At 47.4% G+C, this 26140-nt stretch overlaps 1 protein-coding gene across 2 annotated transcripts in view; it reads right to left on the bottom strand.

Annotated features, from left to right (window-relative positions):
• The window catches only part of GRAMD4 (GRAM domain containing 4), a 535734-nt gene extending 509947 nt beyond the window's left edge, over nt 1-25787 (bottom strand). For both annotated transcript variants that reach the window (XM_086967284.1, XM_086967277.1), the window contains exon 1: nt 25505-25787. In XM_086967284.1, the coding sequence (XP_086823410.1) occupies nt 25505-25527 (23 nt within the window). In that variant the 5' untranslated portion in view covers nt 25528-25787. The remainder of the gene's footprint in view (nt 1-25504) is intronic.
• Between the last annotated feature and the right edge of the window lie 353 nt (nt 25788-26140).

Below are 26140 nucleotides of genomic sequence, written 5' to 3'. Positions count from 1 at the left end.
ACTACCCTAAAATGTCCTCCATTTCAGGGAAAGTGTCTCACAGCATAATAGGTTACATTTTTATTTCTCATAAGTTCAAGGACAGTGGAACTGCTTTAAAAACCATTATTAGTAACTGTAGAGCCCATAACCCCCTTTTTCCTTCTTGGTCTTTATATTATAGACATGTCTACCCTGTTTCAACTTCTTACAGATTTGGCTCTATTAAAGGTAACGTCTTAAGAGTAGAGTAGTGTTCAATTTCTACAGAACAACATGCACCTAACTTGGGCACCCAAAAGATACAAGTTATTTTTCGGTCCGGAGGCACAAGTTGACTCTTCAAACAGTCTGTGTGCTTTGCCCAAATTTGTTTTCATGTTAAGGAATCCCTTACTGTGACTTGTAGGTGGAACCAAGTGGTTTGGCAAATCTTGTACTAAGTCTCACTGTATTCTTATGAGCACTTCAAAGGAATAAATACATGTAATACTCTACTTCTGGATCCGACTATAAAAGTGAATAGGAAACCTGTTTTAAGAAAGGGAGCTTGGAATGATCTACAAAGTGCTTGTGCTATTAAAGATAAGGCCACCTTTTGGATGATTAACTCGCCGTGGGAATAATTCCAAACTTGGCACTAACATCATTATTCAGTCCTAACAGGGTGTACAGTGGTAATGACTACTCAAACACAGAATATCATTCTGAAACACTGGCACAGTCTAAATGGGGGTCATACTCCTATTCAAAACCACATTGTGCCTTATGGCGGTCAGCTGATCTTCAGGACTAACTGGCTCATGCTAGGTCCTGGGTGACAGCTAGGAAATCTGATAAAACAACTGTAAGAGGGCATTTCCCATGTGGATGGTGCAATGTCTTGAAACGTATCAGACACGCAGAGAAGTAACCCTATGGGATGGCAACGTCTGGTATCAGAATAAAAGGACTAATTGTAAGTCCTCATTTATCATCTATAGGTTGAAAAGTTCATGTACTACCTTCTACATTAGTCTGACCACGAGGAAGGTAAAGGTATGAATGAAAGAACATATCAGTACCTTTAGGGAGGAAGACTTCCGAACCTCGGTCTAGGTCCACACTCTCCCCACAGCTCTGCTGTGCCATCTCATGCCTCCAGACTCCGACCTCCTCCTTGGGAGGTTCAAGGCTGCTGCCCGCTCCTGCGCCTGCTGCCCGCTCTAGCTGGGACCAGACTGCCTGAAACCACTGTAACCTTTCTCAGCATTTTTTTTCTTCTTAATTTTTCCCTGTTGTGCCACTGCTATTATGCCCATCTGCGTCTTGCTCTAATTCCACCACTGTTTTTATTTTCTCCTGCCTGCCTGTCCTTTTGCCGCTGCTGCCCCTGCAGCCCCTGCAGCCCCTCCGCCCCGGAATTCCCCCTGAGAATTCCCCCCTGGAATTCCCCAGCTCCCACCTCCCTGCCTCTTCTCCCTCCCACCCACCTCCCCTACCTAATGGCGGGTGCTGTGCGGTCACACCGCTGGTGCGCCAAAGGCAAGCCCGTCTGCGCCAGTCCACGACCCGACTGCGGTCAGCACCAGGAACCCTGGACCACCGACTACACATCGCTACGACACCTCCACCATCCTCGCACTCAACCCTGGAAAACCTAGAGAATGACAACAGGTCTCGCAGAACACGACCCACTGCCAGTTCTCCTGTCTTCACTGCCGCCAGACCCTCACCGCCACCCGGACCTCCAACACTGCCGACGCCAGCACTACCCTAAAATGCTTCCTCCTCAACGTACGCTCTGTACACAAAGCCATGGAAATCTGGAACCTACTCTGCTCTCTCTCTCTCCCAACATTGCCTTCTTCACAGAGACATGGAACAACGCATCCTCCGCCCCCGACGTCAGCACCGCCATCCCAGACGGATACAAGATCCAGAAGAAAGATCACCCCAACCATCCAGGAGGGGGCCTTGCCATCCCCCACAACAGCACCCTCCGCCTCACCAGCTCCAGCGAAACCTTCCACTCTGCCGAACACCTGCACTTCCAGATCGAGACTACCATAAAATAAAAAAAATACAAATAAAAAAAATAAAAAAAAAGAATCGCCAAAGCCACACTCAGAGGAACCCTTGTCTACAGACCTTCTGGCCCCCGAACACCCTTCGCCACCACTATCACCGACTTCATCACACCCCACGCCATCACCTCAACAAACTACATACTCATTAGAGACCTGAACTTCCACCTCGACAACCTCAACTCCACTATCCTTTGTGACAACTTCGCCAGCACCGGACTTAAACAACTCGTCACCACACCGACCCACAGAGCAGGACACACCCTTGCCCCATCTTCACGTCAGGAAACAGCGTCCAATTCAGCCACACAACGCAGCCGCCATGGACCGACCACCACTGCGTACACTTCGCCATCAATAAACCCAAGGCACCCAAACCAGCCCCACGCCCACCACGAAGGATTGAAGCAAGGTTACCGACGAGCAGCCTCACCCGCGACAACCACACCTGGGCACCCAACGCAAACGACACAGCCAGAGAACTCCACACCTGGATCTCTGACTGCGCAGACTAGCTTGCCCCGCTACGCAACCCCGACAGACAACGGCCCAGGAAAGCTGCCTAGTTCACCACCACTCTCCAAGAAGCCAGACACACCAGCAGATACCTGGAGAAGAACTGGAGAAACACCAAAACCAAAAACCACACCACCTACAAGGATGCCTTGACGGACTACCACAACCAGATCAGATTCACCAGGAGGAGCTTCATCCACAACAAAATTCTGGCCAACTCCACCAACTCCAAGGAACTTTTCAGTGGCATTCAAGAATTCACCAACCCACGCAGCGAAGCCACAGACATCACCCCATCCCAAGACCTCTGTGACAAGCTTGGAACCTATTTCCACCTCAAGATCAAAAACCTTTACGAGAACTTCATCGACCATCTACCAGGCGCCACAGACGGCACCCGCCCCCCAGAAACACCAGCCAGCCCACTATCTCCAACTGGACACCGATCATGGCCAAAGACACCGCCTCAACCATAAAAAGCATTCACTCGGGCCCCCACCGACCTCTGCCCCCTCGCATCTACCATAGAGCCGCTGCCACCATCGCATCCGAACTACAACGCACCATCAACACCACCTTCAAAACAGGCACCTTCCAGACGACTGGAAGCACACATAAGTCAGACCTCTGCTCAAGAAGCCCATAGCTGACCCCACCGATCTGAAGAACTAACTCTCATCTCCCTCCGCAGCCAAAGTTGCGGAGAAAACAGTCAACAGGAAACTGACATGATTCATTGCAGAGAACGCCATCCTCGACCCGTCCCAATCCAGATTCCGAAGCAACCACAGCACAGAGACTGGCCTACTCGCCGCCACAGACGACATGCGCACCCTCCTGGACCAAAGCCACTTCACAGCCCTCATCCTATTCTACCTATCCTCGGCCTTCGACACAGTCTCCCACCGCAAATTAGGCACCAGACTACACGACTCAGGCATACAAGGATCAACAGCCCTGGACTGGATCTGATCATTCCTCACCGGAAGAAGCAAAAGGATCAGACTCCCACCCTTCCTCTGCGACCCCACGAAAATCACCAGCAGAGTCCCACAAGGTTCATCCTGAGCCCCACCGTCTTCAACATCTACATGGCCCCCCTCGCAGCCATCGTCCAACAACATGGCCTCAACATTGTATCCTACGCCGACGACACCCAGCTTATCCTCTCCCTCAAAGACCCAAACACTGCCAAACTCAACTTCTAGAAAGGAATGCAAGACGTCGCAGTATGGATGACCAACAGCTGCCTGAAGCTCAACGCCAAAAAGCCAGAAGTATTCATCCTCGGTACCACCCCTTCTGCATGGGACAGCACCTGGTGGCCGAAGGCCCTCGTAAGCCCACCTACCACCTCAAACCATGCCAAGAACCTCTATGTCATACTCGACTCATCACTCACCATGAACCGACAGGTCAACGCGATCACCTCCAGCTGCTTCAACACTATCAGCATGACCTTCAAGTAGATCCCCCCCTGAGTCAAAGAACACAGTCACCCACGCACTCATCACCAGCAGACTGGACTATGGAAACACACTCCACGCCGGCATCAACAAGTCCCTACTTCGCAAACTCTAGACAATACAGAACACCACCGCCAGACTCTTCCTCTGCATTCCCTGACACCAACCCATCAATCAACACCTATGAAGTCTCCACTGGCTCCCTGTGGAGAAAAGAGTCATTTTCAAAATCCTCACTCACGCCTACAAATGCCTACACAACAACGGACCCAAATACCTCAATGATAGAATCTACTTTCAAGAACCCAAAAGAAACATCCGATCTTCCAACCTTGCACTAGCCCAAACCCTGCGCACTTACAGAGCCAGAGCAGGCGGAAGATCCTTCTCTCACATTGCAGCCATGACCTGGAATGAGCTACTGGTACACATCAGACGCACCCACTCCCTGAACACCTTCAGGAAGACCCTCAAAACCTGGCTCTTCGGCTAAACAGATCTGCGGACACCCGCACTCCCTCTCGAGTGAGTAGTGCGCTTACAATTCCCAGATTGATTGATTGATTGGCTTGGAAATCTCACTACCAAATTAGCTCAACATTTCAAATAGATGGAACATGAGCCAATCGATTTTGAATGGACAATTTTTAAAATATTAGACCAGGGGCTCAGCGGAGTGGAGGCAGTTCTAGTAAAGAGAGGCTTGTTGGATTTTTTGCTGAAGGAACTAATAAATATGGTCTGAATGACTTAATGGAGTGGTATTAAAAAATAATAAAAAAATTAAAAAAAATCAGACTTTGAGGCTCCATTATACACTAGAAAGTAGGGCTTGTGTTATACTTCACAGGAGCTCTTAGTTTCTTTGCTGAGGACATACAGTTTATGGATTTGTGTTCAGTCTTCTCATTGTTGGCTCCTCTCTCTTTTTTTACCCCTGTTTTACACCCGTTTGCCCAATGCGTTATGATTTTTTAAAAAAAATTTTTAGGGGTGGGCACCCCTCTATGTTCTGACAGGGATTAAGTCAACACCCAGTAACCGAAATAGAATGCATTATTTTAATATAAGTGTCCATTACACGCAGAGTTAGCTATATTTAGATCCAATGTGCTGATCTGCCAAAATGGCGCCTGTTATCCTGTTAAATTTCCTTACTTTAAGATGGTGCTCGGTGGAGTGCCGCTCTAGTTGCCCGTGAAGACTTTTGGGCTGCAGAATGTTTGTCACTTCCCTTTAATAACTGCGTTTTATGGCAGACGCGGGATCCATTCATACAGCACAGGTAAGGTGTTGGGGAGAGAGAGTCAGTTTAAAGTGTGGGGTTTCTGGTTTGTCGATACTGCTTAGTAGAACTGCATTAGCAGTTTTGTTCAGTCTTTTCTTAAAAATAAGCATGGTGATAAGTCCTGGTAGTTTATCAGGGAACTATGTACTTTATAGTACTTATTTTTTCACTCTTAATTTCACAATTAGTGACAGCACCTGTACTGGTTAGAAATTAGGACAATTTATCAGGACGTTCGTAGGTATATGGAGAGGGGGGGCTCTCTTTTGCCTGATTTTTGGCATTGGGATGCGGATTAGTAAATGGTATGAACTCTACATGAATACTCCTTGAAGGTAATCATTTTGAAATGTCATTTAGCAGGTGTTTGGGAAGTGAGCTTTTTTCCCCATTATTTTATGAGCTCTTGACTAACTGGGCATTCTGTGATGTCCGAATTGGTAACCGGTGTTGAAAAAATCAAAAGTTAGAGATAAAAATTCTGCCTCGTTCTGCTTGTTAGAATTACAAGAATAGTCTGTTTTTAACAGTGTGTTTTAAGTGGCAGTATCAGACCTACTCTTTAAAGTTGTGGTATCCGGTGTCCTCTGGCATGTACACGCCTGGAAGACATTCAGTAAACATTCACTTTATTAATAGAATAATTTTATGTTTACATTTTCTTGGTTAAACTATGTTCCTTTTTCATGTCTTTTTGAGTACCATAAATGGCCTTTTGTCTTACTTCTCTTTTTAGGTTTTGCCTGGCGAAAAGATGCGCTCTGCGCATCTTTTTCGCGCAGGCGAAAACCTCTTGAGTATTGTAGTGGAGTTAGGAACGGCCCCCGTCATTTATTGGCTAACTCCATAAATGGAGCCTAGCCATTGGACGATGGGCCTGTCCGTCAATGCCGGACCAGATTCGGGGGCGTTCCTGAGTTTTTTTGGCTTTTGGCGACGTCAGCCAAAAGCCGGGAACGCTTCCGAATCTGGTCCGGCATTGCCGGTGTTCCTGCCTTCCTGCTTCTTCTCCGTGGTGACGTGTCGGGTCTCCTTCTCCGTGGGTCTCCTTCTCCGTGGCTAAAGACTTTCAGGTAAGCGGTTCCGTGTGTGTCTGTTCGCGCCCCCCCCTCCCTCCCCCTCCGCTGTCAGTGTGTGGCCGTTCCCGCCCCCCTCCCGCTCTCCGTGCCTTTCCGCCCCCCCTCCATTGCATTGTAAATGCTTGTTTCTAATGCATTTCGAGAGTCAAGATTTAAAATGTTTGATATCTGTATGATATGGGAGCTGCATCGCTTTGTCAAAGCTTTAGTCATATTGCAATAAATATACAGGAAAACTGAGGTAGTGTGTTTTAAGTACACGAGTCGGAAAATGTAATCTTACCGCCTTATCTGTTGAGAGCATGAGAGTTGTAACCCAAGTACAACTCGAAAGAAAACTTTAAATCTCAGGACATTACGTTTTTTTAACTACACAAAAATGAAGCTAATAAAAAATAGGCATCGGACTTGCACGGCAGGCCTCTTTCTTAAAATTGTTCTGCGATTAAATGTAGCGATCAGGGTTTAGAAAACAGTAGCCCAGGGCAGGGCCCTACTATTTTAATGACTGTGGTCTTGTTATGTTATATTCGTGATATGGTGACCCTTTCGGAATCTAGGCTTTTTGTGCCTTTCTGGGCTGGGATTCTTGTTGACACACTTAAGGTGGCCGTTCGCTATTGTATTTGTTTCCTCTTGATTTGAGCTAAAGTCGGCTTTATTGGATAATGGCTGCTGGGGTTGGAGTAGGCGAAAGTGTTGCGTATTATATTGGACAGCGGTCAGCTGTATCCGGTTTTTAGATCGGATGCAGAGGTTCCTTTAATATTGGACCGGTGTCGGTGAGAGTAAGGGTGTCTGGAAGCAAGAGGGGTTTCCCCAAGTCCGGGATGTCAGTCTCAGCTTTTTGGATTCTGGCACTTGCAGTCCCACAATTTCAGGTGGGGAAGAGTAAAACCAGACCACACAGCATAATGCAAAGCACTGTGAGAGGAACAAAGGCAGGACTGGCAAGTTTGCACAGCAGACGTGCTTGCATACAGACAGTCTTCATATTCAGATGGATCAGACTTATGAAACATGCTTTTCTGATGTGCAATACCACTCTGTCGTTTTGAGGAGTTGGTGAATGAGAATTGCCTTCCCAGAATTAAAATGCACCCCCTCACATATTTCGCAGTGAACCTGGATATAGGATCGGCTTTCTGCACTTTATGGTTGAGTGCTCATAAAATGATTTGCTCTGGTGTTTCATTATCAATGACGTAAAACCTATTTGTCGGTGTTTAGAAAAAACTAAGGATGAATGAAGTGCAAGTAAAAAATAATCGCTTAAAAAAATCTAAGTGATGAAACCCTCGTGCCAGCATGCCTCTGAGGCAGCAGTTGCACTTTGCAGATGCAAATAATTGTAAAAAACCGGCAAGCGATGGATCCATATTTGAAAAACAAAATTACTTCAAATATCAGGCATGCATGCATATAAGCAAAATTGACAGATCAGATACACACACAGGTATTATGATTTATGCTCCACTTAGCTCGAGTGGAGTGCTGCAGCGTTAACTATTGCTTTTTGTGTGTGTGTGTGTGTTTTGTTTGCTCCTCTAGTCGTCACAGGCAGGTTTGTCTGGAGGCAGGCAAAAGAGCAATTGTTACCACTATGATTCACCTGCTCAACAAGATACCTGCGGTTTCAGTGGCTGCGGTGACCCTTTGTACAGCAGAAATTCCCTGCCTCACCACTGACCGGCCACTCAGACACCATGCACCCCGAGGCTCCTAATGAGGGGTTGAAGTGGGAGTATTTATTTGTTTAATGTAAACACAGTCGTGAGGTGAGCGTTTTTAAAGGGGCGGGGGGGAGTGAGCATGAAATAAACATTTCATTTTTAAAAGACAGTTTATATACAAGCTTTTTGTAGTTTTAAATTTGGAAAAATGAAAGATGTAACTTACCTTTTTATAAGGTACTTTTTGAGGCAGGCAACAACCACAGTAGATTGAGAACTTTCCTGCGGCCATTACGAATGTTGGCATTGATTTTATATAGTGTGGACATGGCCTGGAGGCATCAGAGCACTTTACAAGAAAACCAAGCTGCAGGGAGGTATCGCCGGCAGCCTGTCATCCGAGGAGATGGTTGGCTGCAGGGAAAGTAGGAGGCAGGCGGACGAGAGCCTGGGGCAGCGCTGCGTGGTATCGGCCAGGCGCCTGTAGGACGGCAGCACGGGGCCGCGGCCGACGCCTTGGCCTTCAGCTTTCACTCTGCAAGATAGTGAATGCTGTGGCCCTACAGGGAGACCAGAGTGAGTGACCTCTGCCCCCGCCCATCAGCCCTCCCCTAAAACTAAAGACGATTCTAACTCGGAACACTTCAATGAGCTGGTGATGAAATCAGACCCCTCCTCCCCCCCCCCCCCCCCCCCCCCCCCCCCCTCCTCCATTTGTGTTTTGATCCCCGAACAGCCCCCAACAAAGATGCTACTCGGGCTTCCTCTGCTGTCCTGATCACCAACCGCACCAAAAGGCTATTCCTGAAGTTGTCACGATCCGCCAGTTATTTCACTCCTCAAGATGGCAATCGCCAGTGTCTCTCCAGTGAGGCCTGGGTTTGCAAGTTTCCGGACAGGCTTCAGACACAGAGAATTGCCTCTGGTTTCAGGGATCCAAGCACTGCTTCCCTGGTCTTATAGGGACTGGTTACAGTTATGAAGTACGGGCGTTGGTTTCAAGGATCCCTGTGCTGTTTTCCCAGGCCAGCTGTTTGCTGCCCTCTCCCAGCCTGCCCTCTCCCGGCCTGCCCTCTCCCGGCCTGCCCTCTCCCGGCCTGCCCTCTCGCCGCCTGCCCTCTCGCCGCCTGCCCTCTCGCCGCCTGTCCTCTCGCCGCCTGCCCACTCCCAGCCTGCCCACTCCCTGTCCTTTCCCAGCCTGTCCTTTCCCAGCCTGCCCTTTCCCAGCCTGTCCTCTCCCAGCCTGTCCTCTCCCAGCCTGTCCTCTCCCAGCCTGTCCTCTCCCAGCCTGTCCTCTCCCAGCCTGTCCTCTCCCAGCCTGCCCTCTCCCAGCCTGCCCTCTCCCAGCCTGCCCTCTCCCAGCCTGCCCTCTCCCAGCCTGCCCTCTCCCAGCCTGCCCTCTCCCAGCCTGCCCTCTCCCAGCCTGCCCTCTCGCAGCCTGCCCACTCGCAGCCTGCCCACTCGCAGCCTGCCCACTCGCAGCCTGCCCACTCGCAGCCTGCCCACTCGCAGCCTGCCCACTCGCAGCCTGCCCACTCGCAGCCTGTTCTCTCCCAGCCTGTTCTCTCCCAGCCTGTTCTCTCCCAGCCTGTCCTTTCCCAGCCTGCCCTTTCCCAGCCTGCCCTTTCCCAGCCTGCCCTTTCCCAGCCTGTCCTCTCCCAGCCTGTCCTCTCCCAGCCTGTCCACTTCCAGCCTGCCCTCTCCCAGCCTGCCCTCTCCCAGCCTGTCCCCTCCCAGCCTGCCCTCTCCCAGCCTGCCCTCTCCCAGCTTGTCCCCTCCCTCTCCCAGCCTACCCTCACCCAGCCTGTCTCCTCCCTGCCCTCTCCCAGCCTGTCCTCTCCCAGCCTGTTGTCGTGTCCTGGCGGCAGCAGGCAGGAGCGTGCACAGCGTCCCCGAAGTAACAGCCCTAAAGCAAGCAAGAAGTACGCCCCCCTCCCACCAATCCCTGTTAGGTAGTGGAAACTGTCCAAACTGGGGTGCAGACAGCCCCTCTCACCTTTCGGCCTGGTACCACTGCACCAGCCGCTCTACTTCCCTACTGACCGTTCTCCACTTCAGCCCCGTCTAAATTACAATTCATGCTTGTGACCCTTTTGCCTGCTTGTGCTTGTTTTCATGACCCTGTTGCCTGCTTGTGCCTCCGTGTGCCCATGTTGCCTGCTTGTGCCTCTGTGCGACCCTGTTGCCTGCTTGTGCCTCCGTGTGCCCCTGTTGCCTGCTTGTGCCTCCGTGTGCCCCTGTTGCCTGCTTGTGCCTCCGTATGCCCCTGTTGCCTGCTTGTGCCTCCGTGTGCCCCTGTTGCCTGCTTGTGCCTCCGTGTGCCCCTGTTGCCTGCTGGTGCCTCCATGTGCCCCTGTCGCCTGCTTGTGCCTCAGTTTTCATGTCCCTGTTGCCTGCTTGTGCCTGTTTTCGTGCCCCTGTTGCCTGCTTGTGCCTCCGTGTGCCCCTGTTGCCTGCTTGTGCCTCCGTGTGCCCCTATTGCCTGCTTGTGCCTCCGTGTGCCCCTATTGCCTGCTTGTGCCTCCGTGTGCCCCTATTGCCTGCTTGTGCCTCCGTTTTCGTGCCCCTGTTGCCTGCTTGTGCCTCTGTGTGCCCCTATTGCCTGCTTGTGCCTCCGTTTTCGTGCCCCTGTTGCCTGCTTGTGCCTCCGTTTTTGTGCCCCTGTTGCCTGCTTGTGCCTCCGTTTTCGTGCCCTTGTTGCGTGTGCCCCTGTTGCCTGCTTGTGCCTCCGTGTGCCCCTGTTGCCTGCTTGTGCCTCTGTGTGCCCCTGTTGCCTGCTTGTGCCTCTGTGTGCCCCTGTTGTCTGCTTGTGCCTCTGTGTGCCCCTGTTGCCTGCTTGTGCCTCCGTGTGCCCCTGTTGCCTGCTTGTGCTGTGTGGGTGTGTGTGGAGGGCTCTGTGTGGCTGTGTGTGTAGGAAGCTTTGTGTGGCTGTGTGTGTGGGGGGCTCTGTGTGGCTCTGTGTGGGGGGCTCTGTGTGGGGGGGTGTGTGGGGGGGGGGGCGCTGTGTGTGTTTGTGTGTGTCATTTGCGAGAGATAAAGCTAGTGGCATTGTAAATGACAATGCCATTTATTTATGTTAAAAAAAACATAAATAAAAATAATGTCAAGAGCAATCCCAATAGCTCTAACTTTAATAAAGGCAAAACCATTGCATTGTAAATGCTTGTTTTTGCTTCTAAGCAAGGTACAAAGGAGTGTGTGCCAGCATTGGCACTATTGAATGTACAAGTGGCACCTTGTTGTAGCCAAACTGGAAATGTTACAACAGCTACTCCCTTTGCCATCTACAGCTTGGTTTTATTCTTCCTATGGAAAAAACTCAAAAACATTTTTTTTAATTACAAGTGGCACAGTTGCCCTAATATACGTTTTGTTTTTTTAATGTATGTGAGCACTATGTTTTTCAGAGAGCCTGCCAATACACTACATGAAGGGTGTTTTTGCAGGAGCATAGTAGGTGATGTACAATTCACTTGGTGCTACATGAAGTCAATGACCGAGAGTCATTGTGCGTTATTTTGATATTACTATTGAGTGCCTTCCCTGCGAAAAGGAGCTCCGCCAATGATGAGAAGCAGGAGCAAGCAAGCTTGTTACCCAATAGCTCATGGTGGTAGCTACTTTGTGTGTATGCAAAAGCAAGCGCCTAGTGCAGAGTTCTTCAATCTGTGGGGCGCGTCCCCCTGGGGGGGCGCGACACCATCCCAGGGGGGGCGCGCACTCCACTCCAATCTTTCCTTTGTTTGGAGAACTCTGGTGTGGCTGGAGGGGGTGCAAGGGGAAATCGATGGGGCACTACGTGCCTGTCCTTTTGTCTGGGTAATTGTCCCAGGAGGGGGTTAATTAACGGAGTTAACAGCTTCAGCATCAGTGTGAGGCAAGGAGTCTCCTCTGCTAAAACCGAAAGCAAACAGACATGCTTTCGGTTTTAGCAGAGGAGACCCCTTGCCTCCCACTGCAGCTGAAGCTGTCAACTCCGTGAATTAACCCCCTCCTGGGAGAGTTAGCACTTCCCAGAAAGGACCAAAGTTTCCAGAGAAGATTTAAGGCATGGGCAAAGTGGGCTCTGGCCCAGGGCCCCAGCCCTTCAAAGAGGGTGGGAGTGAAGGGGGGGGGGTGAAAGAGCCAGCTCTGATCTACAGAGACTTGCCCTCATGACCTTGAGCAATTTTTAAACACAATGTTGTAAATAGTGTTTTTTTATCATTCATATTTAATGTGTATTACCGACATTTTGCAGACAAAATGTGTTATACAAGGAAGCCATAGCTGGATGGATTAGTGAAAGTATGAATAGATGAGTGAAGGGGTGAATGGAATGATGAGGGAAAGGATGGATTGATGAGTGAATGAGTGGAAGGATGGATGAGAGAAAGGGTAAATAAATAGATGTCTGGGTGGAATGGTAGATGTATGGGTGGAATGGTGGGTGGAATGGTGGATGTATGGGTGAAATGGTGGATGTATGGGTAAAAGGGTGGATGGATGAGTGAAAGGATGGATAGATGAGTGAAAGGGTGGATGGATAATGAGAGAAAGGGTGAATGGATAATGAGAGAAAGGATGGATGGATGCATGAGTGGTGGATGGATGAGGGTAACTAGATGTATGTATGGGTGGAGGGGTAGATGGATGGGTAAAAGGGTGGATGGATCAGTGAAATGGTGGATGGATCAATGAAAGGGTGGATGATGGACGAGTCAATGGGTGGATGGATGAGAGAAATGATGGATGGATTAATGTATTGATAAGTGGAAGGATGAATGAATGGATAGATTAGATGGATGAGTGAAAGTGTGGATGTAAGGATGGATGAGTGAGTGAGGAGGGTAGATGGGCAAAAGGATGGATATAAGAGTATAAGGGTGGATGAGTGGTCAATGGATGGATTTATGAGTGGATGAGTAAATGGATGAGTGGGTGGATGGGTGAAGGGTGGATAGAAGGATGGGTGGCTAAGTGAAAAGGGAATGGAAAGGGAAAAGGAGGATGGATAGATGGATGAGTGAAAACATGGATGAATGATTGGCAGAATGGATGGGCAAATGTGTGCATGGATGTAAAGAACAACTTAAAGATGGATGAGTCAAAGAATGCATACACGAGTGAAAGGGAGGGTGGAGAACAGGAAGAAAGGATGGATGGATGAAAGGTTGAAGGGGTGGACGGATGAGTGACTGGGTGGATGGATGAGTAAGTGAAAGGATGGCTGGATGGGTGAAAGGGTAAATGGTTGGATGGATGAGTGGAAGAGTGGAAGGGTGGATGGATGAGTGAAAGGATAGCTTGGGTGAAAGGATGGATGGATGATGGATGGATAAGTGAAAGGGTGGATGGAGAGATGGACGAGTGAAATGATGGATGGGAGGATAGATGATGGATAGGTTTGCAAATGTTTGAAAAGGTTTGGATATGAATGGGACACAGATGGAAGGACAGAATGAATGGTGAAAGAATCAATAGATGACAAAATGTACATGATAAATGGGGAGGGTTGTGATGACTTACTTTGCTTTCTGGGTGCCATAAGAGCTGTATTTCAGAGTGGGAGGTATTTAAATTGTCTGGCTACTCCCTTGCCTATGTGTTACTATTCTGTATTCTATGTGTGCTCATGCGTGGGATCTACACATCATGCAATGACATTTTGCATGACATCCAACTGCTACTTGAATGGAAAGCCCCGAAAAGCAAAGTCAGGTTCCATATTTTAAGTTCCACTTAATGAAACACCCATAATGTATTCCCTATAGTGGCTTCATCACAGCAATCCTCCCTTTAGTTCACTTATGCATGGTGCTTTACATCTTACAATTTATTAATTTATTTATTAAGGAGTTTGTGAGATTGGGTTCTCAGCACTTGCGGTATTAAAGACTAAGTACGGTTCAAGACTGGATGTGGAGCACAACCCGAGGATGGCAGAAGTAAAAATCCACCCACAGATAGATAGTCTAAATGTGGCTAAACACCGGCACACCCATCACATTCATGTTGGTGGTGTTAATATTAATCTATGTCCTGTGTAAAAGAACGCATCCTAGTAAAAAGAATTTGCACACATTTTATCTTGGAAAATTATGTTTTGGGCTGTGTAATACGCCTCTGTCATTTCACCACACTCACTCACAAACCTGCAGTTTACTAAACACTCTTATTGTGTTGAACATTATTTGCCGGATATGGCCCGTAATATGCGCGTGGCAGTCGATCATGTAGTGTACCAGATTCCAGAAATTTCTGTCAGGTGGTGGGCGGGCCCAACATCTAAAAAAAATTCAGCTGGGGGGGCTCAACCTAAAAAAGTTTGAAGACCTCTGGCCTAGTGGGACATTGAGTTTTTGGGCTGTGGACACGCATTGTCTTCTTTTCACCTAAAAATTACAATGGCAAGTCCTCTTACAGCGAACTTCTATGTCTGATACCTTAATTCACTTAGTTTAAAAAAGTTGTTTCCACAGGAGAGGGAAGCAGTTTTTTCTTATTTGTGACTTATTTTGAGTCGTGGGCTCCCTTTTTCCCCCTAAATTCACTTTTTGCTCCTCCTTTTAGTTGAGACCTCATTTTTCCAGCCAAGGCCCCATACACAGAATGCAGATTCACAAATCTTTTCCCGGAAGCAAGGCTGACATGCAGGTCTGTCATGCATAAACTAAACATCGTTCACCAAGTTAGAATGGTGTCTTATAAGTGAGTGACACACAACATACCCACAACATACCCACATAACATAACATTTCCACAAAGGGTGGGTGTTCAGGTGGGGTGTAATGTTTAGACTATTCACAAACATCTTGCAATGATTTTCCAAGTCATCTCTGTAACCAGCTTCCACTCAGATATTTCGGGAGTCAGTCGCGTGATTCTCTACTTATTTATAGACAATGTATTAAAGCACAAATCAGCGAACTACTGGAGATGCCATCTTATGAATATTAATAAGCTAACCATTTCTATGCCAGTGTCCCTTACCAGCACAACTGCACACTGAAGGCGGAGAGGGTGAAAAGTTAGATAGTGCATGGTATTTTATGTAAGGGTCCAGCTGTCCCTTTAACCCGCTTCACACGTGTGGGCTGCAGTCTCAGGCGGGTGACCTTCGAGTGGATCCCCTCTGTGGCGTCAGTGCACGTTTAAGTCACCACTCAAAACACTTCCTGCAATATTTAAATCAAATAAAGAGCTTTAATTTTTCAGAAAAAATGCAAACTCCTGTAAAGGAAATTGCCATGTGCTTTTCTATTAATAAATATAGAATCACGGACCAAGTGCTATCTAATATTGGCAAAATTAATGTTACCGCATACCTACAGATTAGTGCCTTTTTGGGTAAATTCTACAACTCATATATCATATCATGAGGAGATAGGCGATAGGAAACTAACCGAGCAAATGCATACGCAATGTAAAATACGACAAATAAAACTAAGTCCAGGAGTTTCGCAAGTGAAATATGAGAGTCTGCTTCTAGCCGCATGCTCGAATACGAACAAAGTCTGTTGCTTCTAATGACAGTCTCCGAGGAAAAGAAATTAGACATACTCTTAACCTCCAGGGTTGCGGCTCAGCGAGGCAGGGGGCATATTTAGAGCGCTAGTAAAAACCCAGCCTGCACATTTTTAGCACAGTTTCCAGGCGAAAACGGGATTCCTGTGACCTACATTCGCCCAGAAAATAAATGGCAGGTTTCTCAAAGGAGAGCGCGCTCACCCACGCGCACCGAAGAATGGCTCACACCTGAAGGCGGCGGAAGTGTCAAGATGCTTCACTAATGTTTTATACGTCAATTCCCCTCCAACACTGCAGAGTATCTCTCGGGTATGCCCTTTCGTTCTTCGCATACTTAAAATGATAAATAAAGCCCGTGTGCCTTTAACAATATTTAATAAATCTCCCCTTCCTGTACACATTTTGAACAATACTGGCATCATGTGGGGCGTTTCTCAGCTTATGCTATTGGCTGTTCGTTGCATCATTCCACCTCCTCTGGAGTGCTCGTGCTGCAAACCATTAAAGACCATTTTATATCCCAAAAGCACTCTAAATCCTCACACATTAAATTAACTCATACATGAATTGCATACAGAAAGTAGTCAGTTTTACTATGTTTTTACACTACAGCAGGCTTTATTTATGTTTTAATTAGTAATCAATGAGCATGCTAGGCCTACTGACTTTTCCAATGCTGGTTTCTCCAAAAGGTCAGACGAATACCGACATATGTAGGAAAGGGAAAGAACCGGTCACTTTTCTGGAGTTAATATTCAAAATAATCTTTTGGCACCACTGCCAAGCACATTTTGCTGGACAAAAATTGTTAATCGTTTCTTTTTCTAGCGTAGATCAAGCACCAATGAGCAGTACAGGCTTTACACAGAGTCCTTTGTGCTGTAACAAAAGCCCCAAATATATATATATTAATCCAAAAATACACAAAATAAATATTATAGTTAGCGTCACGTCACATTTCGATCCTCCAGGCCTAACATCAAAATGATAACATCAATGGTCACTAATGTGGCAGCGTCAAGTATATTACTGCAAAAATGAAAGGCTGCAGTTGTAGTGAACGGCAGCAGATTTCCTCCCAACCAAGAGAAAATCGAGGTTTCAGTTGCACTGAAGTAGTAAAAAAATGTCCTTAAAATCTCCTGTACCTAAAAAAGAAATAAGAGCTCTGTTACGGTGACTCTATAGCGGTCCTCACTGAGATTATGTGGGAACAAACTGTTCAACTGGATAACGCAGAGAGAGTGGAGGAATTTAAAGGCTGTAGCAGCACAGTCAGAAACCAGATGTCCTTGCATGCATTAGATAAGCAGGTGAAGTGGCAATTCCACTGAGCACATCCTGAAAGACTTCAAGGGGAGTAAAGGCCGCAGTACCTCTGGCTACTAGGCGCCCTACAAAATAAAAAAGCTGAAAATCTACAATTGACACCAGGGAACAACTCCTAAAAAGAGAAGTGGGGGGACTAACCTAGTTAGGCAGCATGCAAGTGACATCACGCACACAATATCACACTTGGCATCACAGGAATTGACATCATAAAAAGTGGCATCACGAATGACGACTTTACAGGAAGTGGCATCACAATAAGTGACAGATTTTAAGCTCTCACATACATTTTGAGCAGGTCTATCACAAGTCAATTTGAGTGCAATTCGAGTATACAGACAAACCCTCCTGATTTAGGCAGAAGATTCACACTTTTGTAAGCTACACATAAAACGATGTTGCCTTTTGTCAGCATAAAGCTCCTTTACCCAAGGTTTGAACAAAAACTCTACCGCCAGCCTACTCAACGAGGCATAATATTCCATATGGAGCACATTTCCATTTAGATATGATAGCTTTACCTGCCTGCGCTCTCCAGAGGGGAGACCATTCTCCTATGCAAAGTATTCTTAACCCCTTCGCTGCTGATGACGAGCTCAGCTCGTCATCAGCCACGGTGGTCGTGTGCTGATGACGAGCTGAGCTCGTCATGTAACGCGGGTTTTTGTAAATTGCCGCACAGCGGAAAAATTACTGCCGCAGCGATGTGGTTAATCAGCCGTCAGGGCCAGACTAAGAACCAAAACCGGCCCTGGCAAAGTGCTCAGCCGGCTGTGGGTGCGACCGCGCTCTTTGCAAGGCTGGTTTTCGGCCGATTTTGTTACAGGGCCGTTTTTGCACGGCTCTGTAACAAAAATAGCCCCCAGGGGCCCAAAACCGGCCCCCACCCTCATGGCGCACCGGGGGATTGCCCGTGCCCGCAACGGCCAATCGGGCCTGTCAGCCTTACCCACATGCACTCATTTTAGGAGATTGGGGCTCATTTTTCACCAACAGACAATGACTCAAAACAAGAGAGAAGGACAGAAAGGGAAAATAGGAGAGCGATCAGAAAACAATGATGAATGCATAAAAGGGGCTGAAAAAAAGAACCTGCAAGAACAAGCAATTTTAGGATAGTGAAGAAAAAAAGGTTACTGCAAACTTGGAATTCAGCAATAGGACCCTAAGAAAAATAATTGCATATTTTTTTCCCCCAAAGCCACGGCAAAACTATTCAATGAGGCTATTTCCTCTTTGTATGTGTCCAGCAGAATGCAGCATACATGCAAAGAGGAAATAATGAGGAGAAATGGATATATTTCGTCTTGCTATGCCAGCCTCAGGTAGACTAACAAGTTTGGTGCAAACCTATATTTACAAGTCTTTGTAAATATGGTTTTCCGTCAAAATATATCAAAGGATGCACAGGGAGGCCCTAGCACCACCCATATAATGCCTACTTGATGAAAGGTAATGAAATGCAGGGCAATGTGTGGTACTGTAAATCCCAAACCAGATTTTACGTTGCGGTTCAGCCAGAAAAGTGACTTAACCCCCATGCAAAATCTGAGCCTCAACTTAAATATTTATTTCTATTTAAATTCTGCTACAAAGAAAGTGGCAACAAGAAGAACACTGGCAGTAAATCTGTTCTGGTTAAATGGTTGCAAACACTGTATTTTAAAATATCTTATGGGGGTAAGGCACCTGCTGCAGAGATCTGTGTGTTCCAGTAAATCGGAGTGAATAAAAATGGTAAGATAACTCTGGATGGAGGTTAATGCACTTGCTGGAAAGATCTGGTTTTATTCTCAGTTTTGACTCAAAATAGCAAGCAAAGCACATCATGTAACATGCAAATGACAGATTTTGTTTTATGTATCCAATTATGTGGGTTACTGCTTTGAACACAGAGATCCTTATGTTACTTGCAGTTGCATTATAAACCTTTTATTGTAGCACTGTGAACTATTGAAGAGGATATATGACATCTACACATTGTAATCCTCCACTGTTTTATGTAACACATCCTTTACAATGATTTGCAAATGCATATGATGTAATATGTATGTGTGATGTGAAGCATTCCGACACCTGCATTAGGATGAGTAGCGCTATACAAGAAAACAGTGGTACTTCAATTATTTCAACCCCTCCTCAGGGATAGAAAGTGCTACAGAAGTTACATTTATTTTTGTGTAAGTACTGGGAAAGACCAACATAGCTGACATTCTTACAGTGCATGTATATCTCTTAGACAGGGACTGAACAAAGTGAAAACTACCTCTTAGGTATGTGTGAGTGCTAACAAGGTGTGAGCCTTTTTTTTTCCTCTCTGCTGCATTTGCTTCTAGGCGCGAGGCTCCTTACTGCTCCCAGCCAGGAGGCTCGAACTGTAGGAGGCCTGATGACACCCCAAATTCAATCTTTGTTATTGGCCCTGCAGGAGTCTGGAACAAGAAAGCCCCTTCCATCCCCACCTGCATGTTGTTGCTTATCAGAAGCAGACAACGTGCAGGTGCTGCTGAATGTGTTGCGGTGTTTGAAAATTACACCAGGATGATTTCACCACATTTTTCCACGGGGCTCAACTTCTTGACAGGGTGGACGGCGTCCAACCTGTGAAAATAGTGAGTGAACGCCATTCACCAGCGTGCACCCCCGACTTGTGCCTTTATTGACACAGTCTACTAAACCATACGCTGCCTTCCGAAAAATCAGAAAGGCCATTGTTTACAAACAACACTTCCTATAATGTATCACAACAAACTGATGATTCCGGTCATGCTGGTTTACAATTGTTAATGTTCTTCCGCCCAACCTCGATGTAATCCTGTTACTTTTGAATGTTTCATTGTAAAGCGCCCTAATTCCGTCGAGGTTCAGCTGAGATACATAAATGTGAAAATAAATTAAACAAACTGTACTTAAGAAATATTCTCAGGGACTGTATAGACATAAAAAGCTGCAGTATGTTGTCCCCAGCAGCTGAAGTTCATCTACCTCTGCCCCTCACCCCCAGCCCCAGACATCTTAGGGACAAGGGTGCGACCAAAGCCCAGGACATGTGCCCCTACTCTAGTACTGTGCGTTAAGTCTTCTGCCATGTCCTGTGTGCACTGGGCACAAGGCATGGCCTTTCAACAAACACTGAGTCCAGTGTCCTTGCATACAGTGCCGGATGGACACACTGAATGGCCTCCAGGAATGTTGTGTTCAGGACATTACTGAAGAAATAAATGGGCATGGATTTCGAACATCAGTTTTTGCACTCTCACTTTAGAAGGATTGCATACTGGAATAGTAATGACAAAAAATTAATTCTGTGAACCTGCTCTTACTTCCCTCCAGTACTGAAGACGGAGAACTGACCCTGCGGTGAAACCAGTGCATAGCTATCATCAAAGTCAAGATTAGTAGTATAAGGGAGACACACATTGATGCCATGTGCCCCACAATTTAGAGGGGAATGAAAAATGCAAATCCAAAGTCAAGTTTTGTAACAAAACGTTTTTGCCTTTTCAAAGGATAAGCAACCTTTTCTACTTTTCTGGATATCACCCATTCCCATATCAAATCAAAATCAACGCAACAAAAAAAATTAAAACCAGCCCTACACTGCAGAAGGCCAAGCCTAGATTGAGTCACAGCAACCCATCTGTTAGAAATGGGAGTCTAGTTAGGGGAGGTATGTACCTTGCCTGAGAAGGGACCCTTCTTCTAGTCAGGTTAAGAGAGTCATACACCTAGATAACCCCTGTTCACCACTCCCCCCCCCCCCCCCCCGATAGATTGGCACAAGCAGAAATGGGAGTCTAGTTAGGGGAGGTATGTACCTTGCCTGAGAAGGGACCCTTCTTCTAGTCAGGTTAAGAGAGTCATACACCTAGATAACCCCTGTTCACCACTCCCCCCCCCCCCGGTAGATTGGCACAAGCAGACAGGCTTATCTCAGAGGCAATGTGTAAAGCATGTGTACAGAACCACACAGTTAAGACACTACAAATGGACGCCACACCAGTTTAGAAAAATACAAGTATTTTTATCTAACCAAAACAAGACCAAACATACAGAAATCCAACATACATATATCAAGATATCACTTTTAGAACGATTATTGCACAAATAAAGCGTATATAAACATATAGCTCCAACTGAGGCTATTATGAAGTCGTGACAGGCACAAATCCCAAGTACGGCGCCGACCACAAGGTGTGCTGGCCGGCCACGGAGCCACACAGACCCCCCCCCCCCCCAAGTAATAGTACCTCGGAAAACGAAGTCAAAGGACAGTGAGGCGTTGATGGGCCAATGCAGGCCGGCACCTTACTGCCACAGGGGAGGCGAGGCGAGGCTTAAAGTCCACAAGAAGTGAGTGCACTTGCCAGGTCGACATGGCAGTTAATAGCTGTGCTTGCAGAAACGTTCAGGTCTGAGACACATTTAAAAGGCTACTGGTGTGGGTGGCACAATCAATGCTGCAGGCCCAGTAGTAGCATTCGATTTACAGGTACTGGGCACACACAGTACACTTTACAATGGACTTACCAGTAAATCAAATATGCCAATCATGGATAACCAATCATAATCACAATGTAGACAGGGAGCTCTTGCACTTTGACACTGATCATCCTTGGCAAAGTGCCCAAAGGCATCTAAGACAGCAAAAATGAAATCCAGCACACAGTTAAAAAAATGCAGGAGGTCGAGGCAAAAAGTCAGGGCAAACCATGTCAAGGATGCCAAGTCTAACACAATCTAACCATGTCATTAGTGTCTCATCTGAAATGCTAATGTAGTAATAAAAAATAAAAAAATATCTTTTCTATATCCAGTACAAATAAGCACCATGCAACAACGGTTACCAAAGTCGAAGCTTTGTCGAGATTGGTCCAATTTCTTTGTCAAGCTGCCAGGTTGGGACAGGTGTGGACTCACAAAAAAAATTTCAAAGAAATTACGTGAAATAAAAAATTAAGTACTTTTCATCATGAACTATTGTGGAATCCTCATTTCTTACAGAGGAGCATGAGTGTGCCTACAGGGATGCAACTAATGCACCATTAGGAGCACGTACTTAATTATACTTCAGACGCCCACGGACGGAGAACGCCACCTGTAGAGCACCTGAAAATTTGTGAATGTATCACAGTACATTGAAAAAAGAAGGCATTGGAAAAATTAGGCTGTGCACCTGACCCATCAAATTTGCCTTTCACAGTTCCCAACAGAGAAATTTGCATTAAGACTACAAGGATGAATGTGGTTGGGCTGCTTTGTATTAAATCAAGTTCCACTCACTGTAGAAGCCAGGCTCTCCTTGTTGCAGGAATAGGTACCAAAACTCTAGCTTTGCGTGGATCAACTGAACACTGATAGGTTTTGGACTGGATCTTCTACAGACGGCGCTAGAGGAAATTGGTGCCCTGTCACTTAACTTGATATGGGGCACTTCGGGACTCATGCGTGGCAGGAGTTGACTGTTGGAAAGTGGATGGGAGAGAAGCTATTAAACCCTGATGCAATTTGTAAACTGCATAGGAGGGAGACATTGCACCATTAACATGAAGGGGGAAAAAACGTGCCCTCCTCATGCAGACACCAACTACTGGTTTGTGAATAAAATATCCAAAAGGAGGTAAAAAATAATCTCATTTATTAGGGAGTCACAGTTCCAACAGATGTGTTTAGAGTGGGCGGCTCCAAAATGATAATAAATCCAACAAGCAGCGACTTGCCCCTCATTGTGTATATTATGCATTAACAGAAAAGAAAAATCTTGCAAACTGCTAATGCGGTATCTGCCAGACATAAAAAGGATAAACAGGCTGTAGTGCGGTGGAAAGAAAATAAAATCAAGCTGAGCTCCAATGACCTGGAATCAGTAGTTAAGTCAATCAAATCCTTTATCATCCGGGCTGAATGCTCAGGAGGATACAGGCGTCCGGTGCAGGCCACCATAGGAGGGGGGTCCAGCATAAAAGAGAGGGAAATGAAAAAAAAGGGAGGTAGGGATTAGATGCCATTAGAACAGAGCCACAAATACAATACCAGGCCCAGCAACAGTAAGAGTGAATCGCATTCTGCATGCCCAGGAATTAAGAAAATAATGGAGACATCTGGACCAAGGGACCATGTAAATGAATAATACATAGAAGGCAAAAGAGGAGACCGAGCTATAGAGCACAAGTGACTTTGGGTGCTCTGCTAAGGGATTCTCTACTATGGACTAGAGAGACTATATATAAAGGCCAGTCATTGCTTACAGGTTAGGGAGTCCTAGCACTCATCATTTCAATGCTCAAAAACAGAAAGAGCCTGGGTTCAAAATGAAGGCTTTTCTAACTTCACAATGAAATGTATTTGGCCTAAAGGCTTAGGGTAACACACAGACTCGGACTCGAGCTATCAGGAGATCTGTCTTTGCCAATGCAAGTCAGAGGAGCCTTCCATCCTGACCAAAGAGGCTCCGGCACCATGCACCAGGTTTTTTTTATCTAAAGTTTTCAGAAAAACGTGTGCAGTTTCCAAACTTTTAATTAGACTTGAGTTTGCAGTTTCATCACTCCCTGAAAATGCCCCTAAATCCAGTTTAACAAAACCTTTGACATTAATTCTCATAACGAAACGCAATAAGGTGGAAGAACAAGGCAAGCTTTTTTCGAGTCATTTGAAGGGGACGGTAATTACATAAACAGATTTGGCAGAACTCAATTGAGAAATCTGGTGGTGATCCATCCTGCCCTGTCCGCCTCCTCCTATTGAACCAATGCACCCAGAAGATACCAGGCGCACGGGCCAAACACAGGCAGAGATGACAAAAGCATATTCAAGCCAACATCCCTCCTGCACTCTCAAGCATCCCACACCAGTTGGCTGATCCCACCAGAAAGCACAGCAAAATGGGTCTTGGCCGCAGAGTCGTCTCTGTCCAAGAACCCGACACTCGTTCGTAGCAAGAACGTAATCGTGGGAACTGGCACAACACGCCACTGACCTTGGGACCCGGGCGCACGCTGACATAGGCAGAAAAGCACTTACTCACCACATAACGCAAACTCTAAATAAAGAACCAACTACGTCCCTGTAACTTTTTCCGTAGCAAACCACCATCTACCTACCTGCTCCCAAATCCAACACTGGCCCTTTTTGCGGAAGCAAGTATCTACCCAGTGTTCAGAGCAGTGTCCTTTCAGTGAAAACAATCGATATCATGAGAAAAAAAAAATACAACATGGCTGGACTTTCGCAGGTACAGTTTTCACAGGGGCACGCTGAACGCAGCGTTCATGAGAGATTTGCCGTGTAAAGCACTCCTGCTTTCGTCAGGCTGACCCGGCTCTGTGGCAGCTGACAAGTTCTGGCTCAGTAGCGCTGCAGTGATGCCACGGCACTGATACGCATTAGTGGGACCGGCTGTTCGGAGTCCTAAAGGTAAAGCCTTGAACTGTGCACGCGCTCCATCACTAGTGTTTTTGTAACTAAAGTCATCAGAGAGGCAGCGGCGGGTCAGACACCTCTTTTACGGCTGGGCCTGGCAGGAAACCAGGGGAATTTTACAAGCATCCTGGAGAAAACTGTGCGGATGTTCAAGGTTACAATATTTATTGTTTTTGGGACTTACATTAAACCTCTGCTAGCTGAGCCAGAATCCAACAATGTTGCAAGAAACAGTAACATTCGGTGAGGCTTGAAAACAAATGCTTACATGGAAATCTTCACAGTTGAACATCTATCTGCAGGGGCTGGAGAGGAGGGGCTGGCACGTGTGAGGGTGAGTTGTATTAACAAGTGGATGTTCGCAAGAATCGTGGGAAATCAATGGTCGGGCGAAGTCCGCGGGCGAGCGCAAGGGCTGGAGGGGCGTGTCAGCGGTTGGAGGAAGTCCAGAGTTGCGGACGACAAGGTGCTGCAGTGAGGGGACCCCAGGAACAAGGGATGTGACTGAGGGAGACCCAAAAGGGACGGGGGCAGTGAGGGGCCTCAAAGTAACAGGGGCAGTGTGGGGCCTCAAAGTAACGGGGGCAGTGTGGGGCCTCAAAGTAACGGGGGCAGTGAGGGGCCTCAAAGTAACGGGGGCAGTTAAGGCAACCTGGCAGCACAAGGTCTGACGAAGTAGGCCAAAGCTTTAGGCAGCAGGAGGCAAGTGATGGAAAGTGGCCTTGAGGGGGCTGGTGAAGTGGAGGACGGATGCCCACGTCGGAGATGTTGTCTACCACCCTCCCCGGCCGCGGGTACCCGCCTGGCGCACTTCTTCTCACGCAAAGCATCCGCCGCAGCAGCAGGAAGCGTCCAGGTGTGTAAGTCGGGCTCAGGGTGCCGCGCTAAATAATGCATGCAGATGCAGGGCTGGGGTTACACGCAGCCCCGGGGACGGGAGAGGCGCCGATAAATTATTCAGCTGGCAGAGCTCCGGCAGAAGGCTGCGACTGACAGCGGTGGTAATGCCCTTCCACTCGTCCCCCGAGCCCCCTCCTTCTCCGTCTGAGCTCCTCTGACAGCTCTGCCAGTGCTGCGACGGGCACACAAAGCTAGCCTGGGCCCACAACTCTGGCCGAGCCTCGAGCCTTCGCGGTCACAAATGCACGCACACGGGGTGTATTAAAAGTTCCCTTACCCGAAATCAGAGCGAACTTTCATTCACGCTGTTGTCCCCGCCGGACCACGCAGCTGCGGCCGGCGACCATGAGCACAGGCTGGGTGCAGGACCCGGGCTGGGAGGCGGTGCAGCGCGCGAGGCTGGAGCCCGCTGGTCTCCGGGGGATCGGTCCCAGGGCGCCCACTGCTCTCTTTCAACCCGCGCGCTCCCTCGCGGCCACCCTCTGACAGCAACAGGCGCGCGCCGTCTGTTCGCAGGCGCCTGGGGACAGCGAGCACTCGCACGCAGCTGCAGCGCATGCGCAGATCGGGGCAAAACACTTGCCTCGGCTCCTTGAACACAGTGAAAGGCAGGTCTGTGGGAGGGGAAGACGAATTGCCCTTGGGCCACGGCGGGAGACAAAAAAGGCCTGCCCCACATATCTATGTCCATTGCGTTACTATTTTGAGTGATGACCATTAATTTATACCGCCGGAAACAAATAAACATGAACAGATACTACTTACCTTTATATTACATGATACACTTTAAGCCCTCAAGCCTGAAAACTGCATGTGGGGTAGAGAAATGCTGTGATCACATTTGACCCACTAAGTCCATGTCATCACTGACACTGTTTCCAGCCCTGCCCTTTTCACCTGCAAATGACTGTTC

The sequence above is a fragment of the Lissotriton vulgaris genome, chromosome 1_1, assembly GCF_964263255.1.
Source record: "Lissotriton vulgaris chromosome 1_1, aLisVul1.2, whole genome shotgun sequence".
NCBI classification, from domain to species: Eukaryota; Metazoa; Chordata; class Amphibia; order Caudata; family Salamandridae; genus Lissotriton; species Lissotriton vulgaris.
Note: the sequence above shows the minus strand (reverse complement) of the source record. Positions and strands in the feature narration are given on the sequence as shown.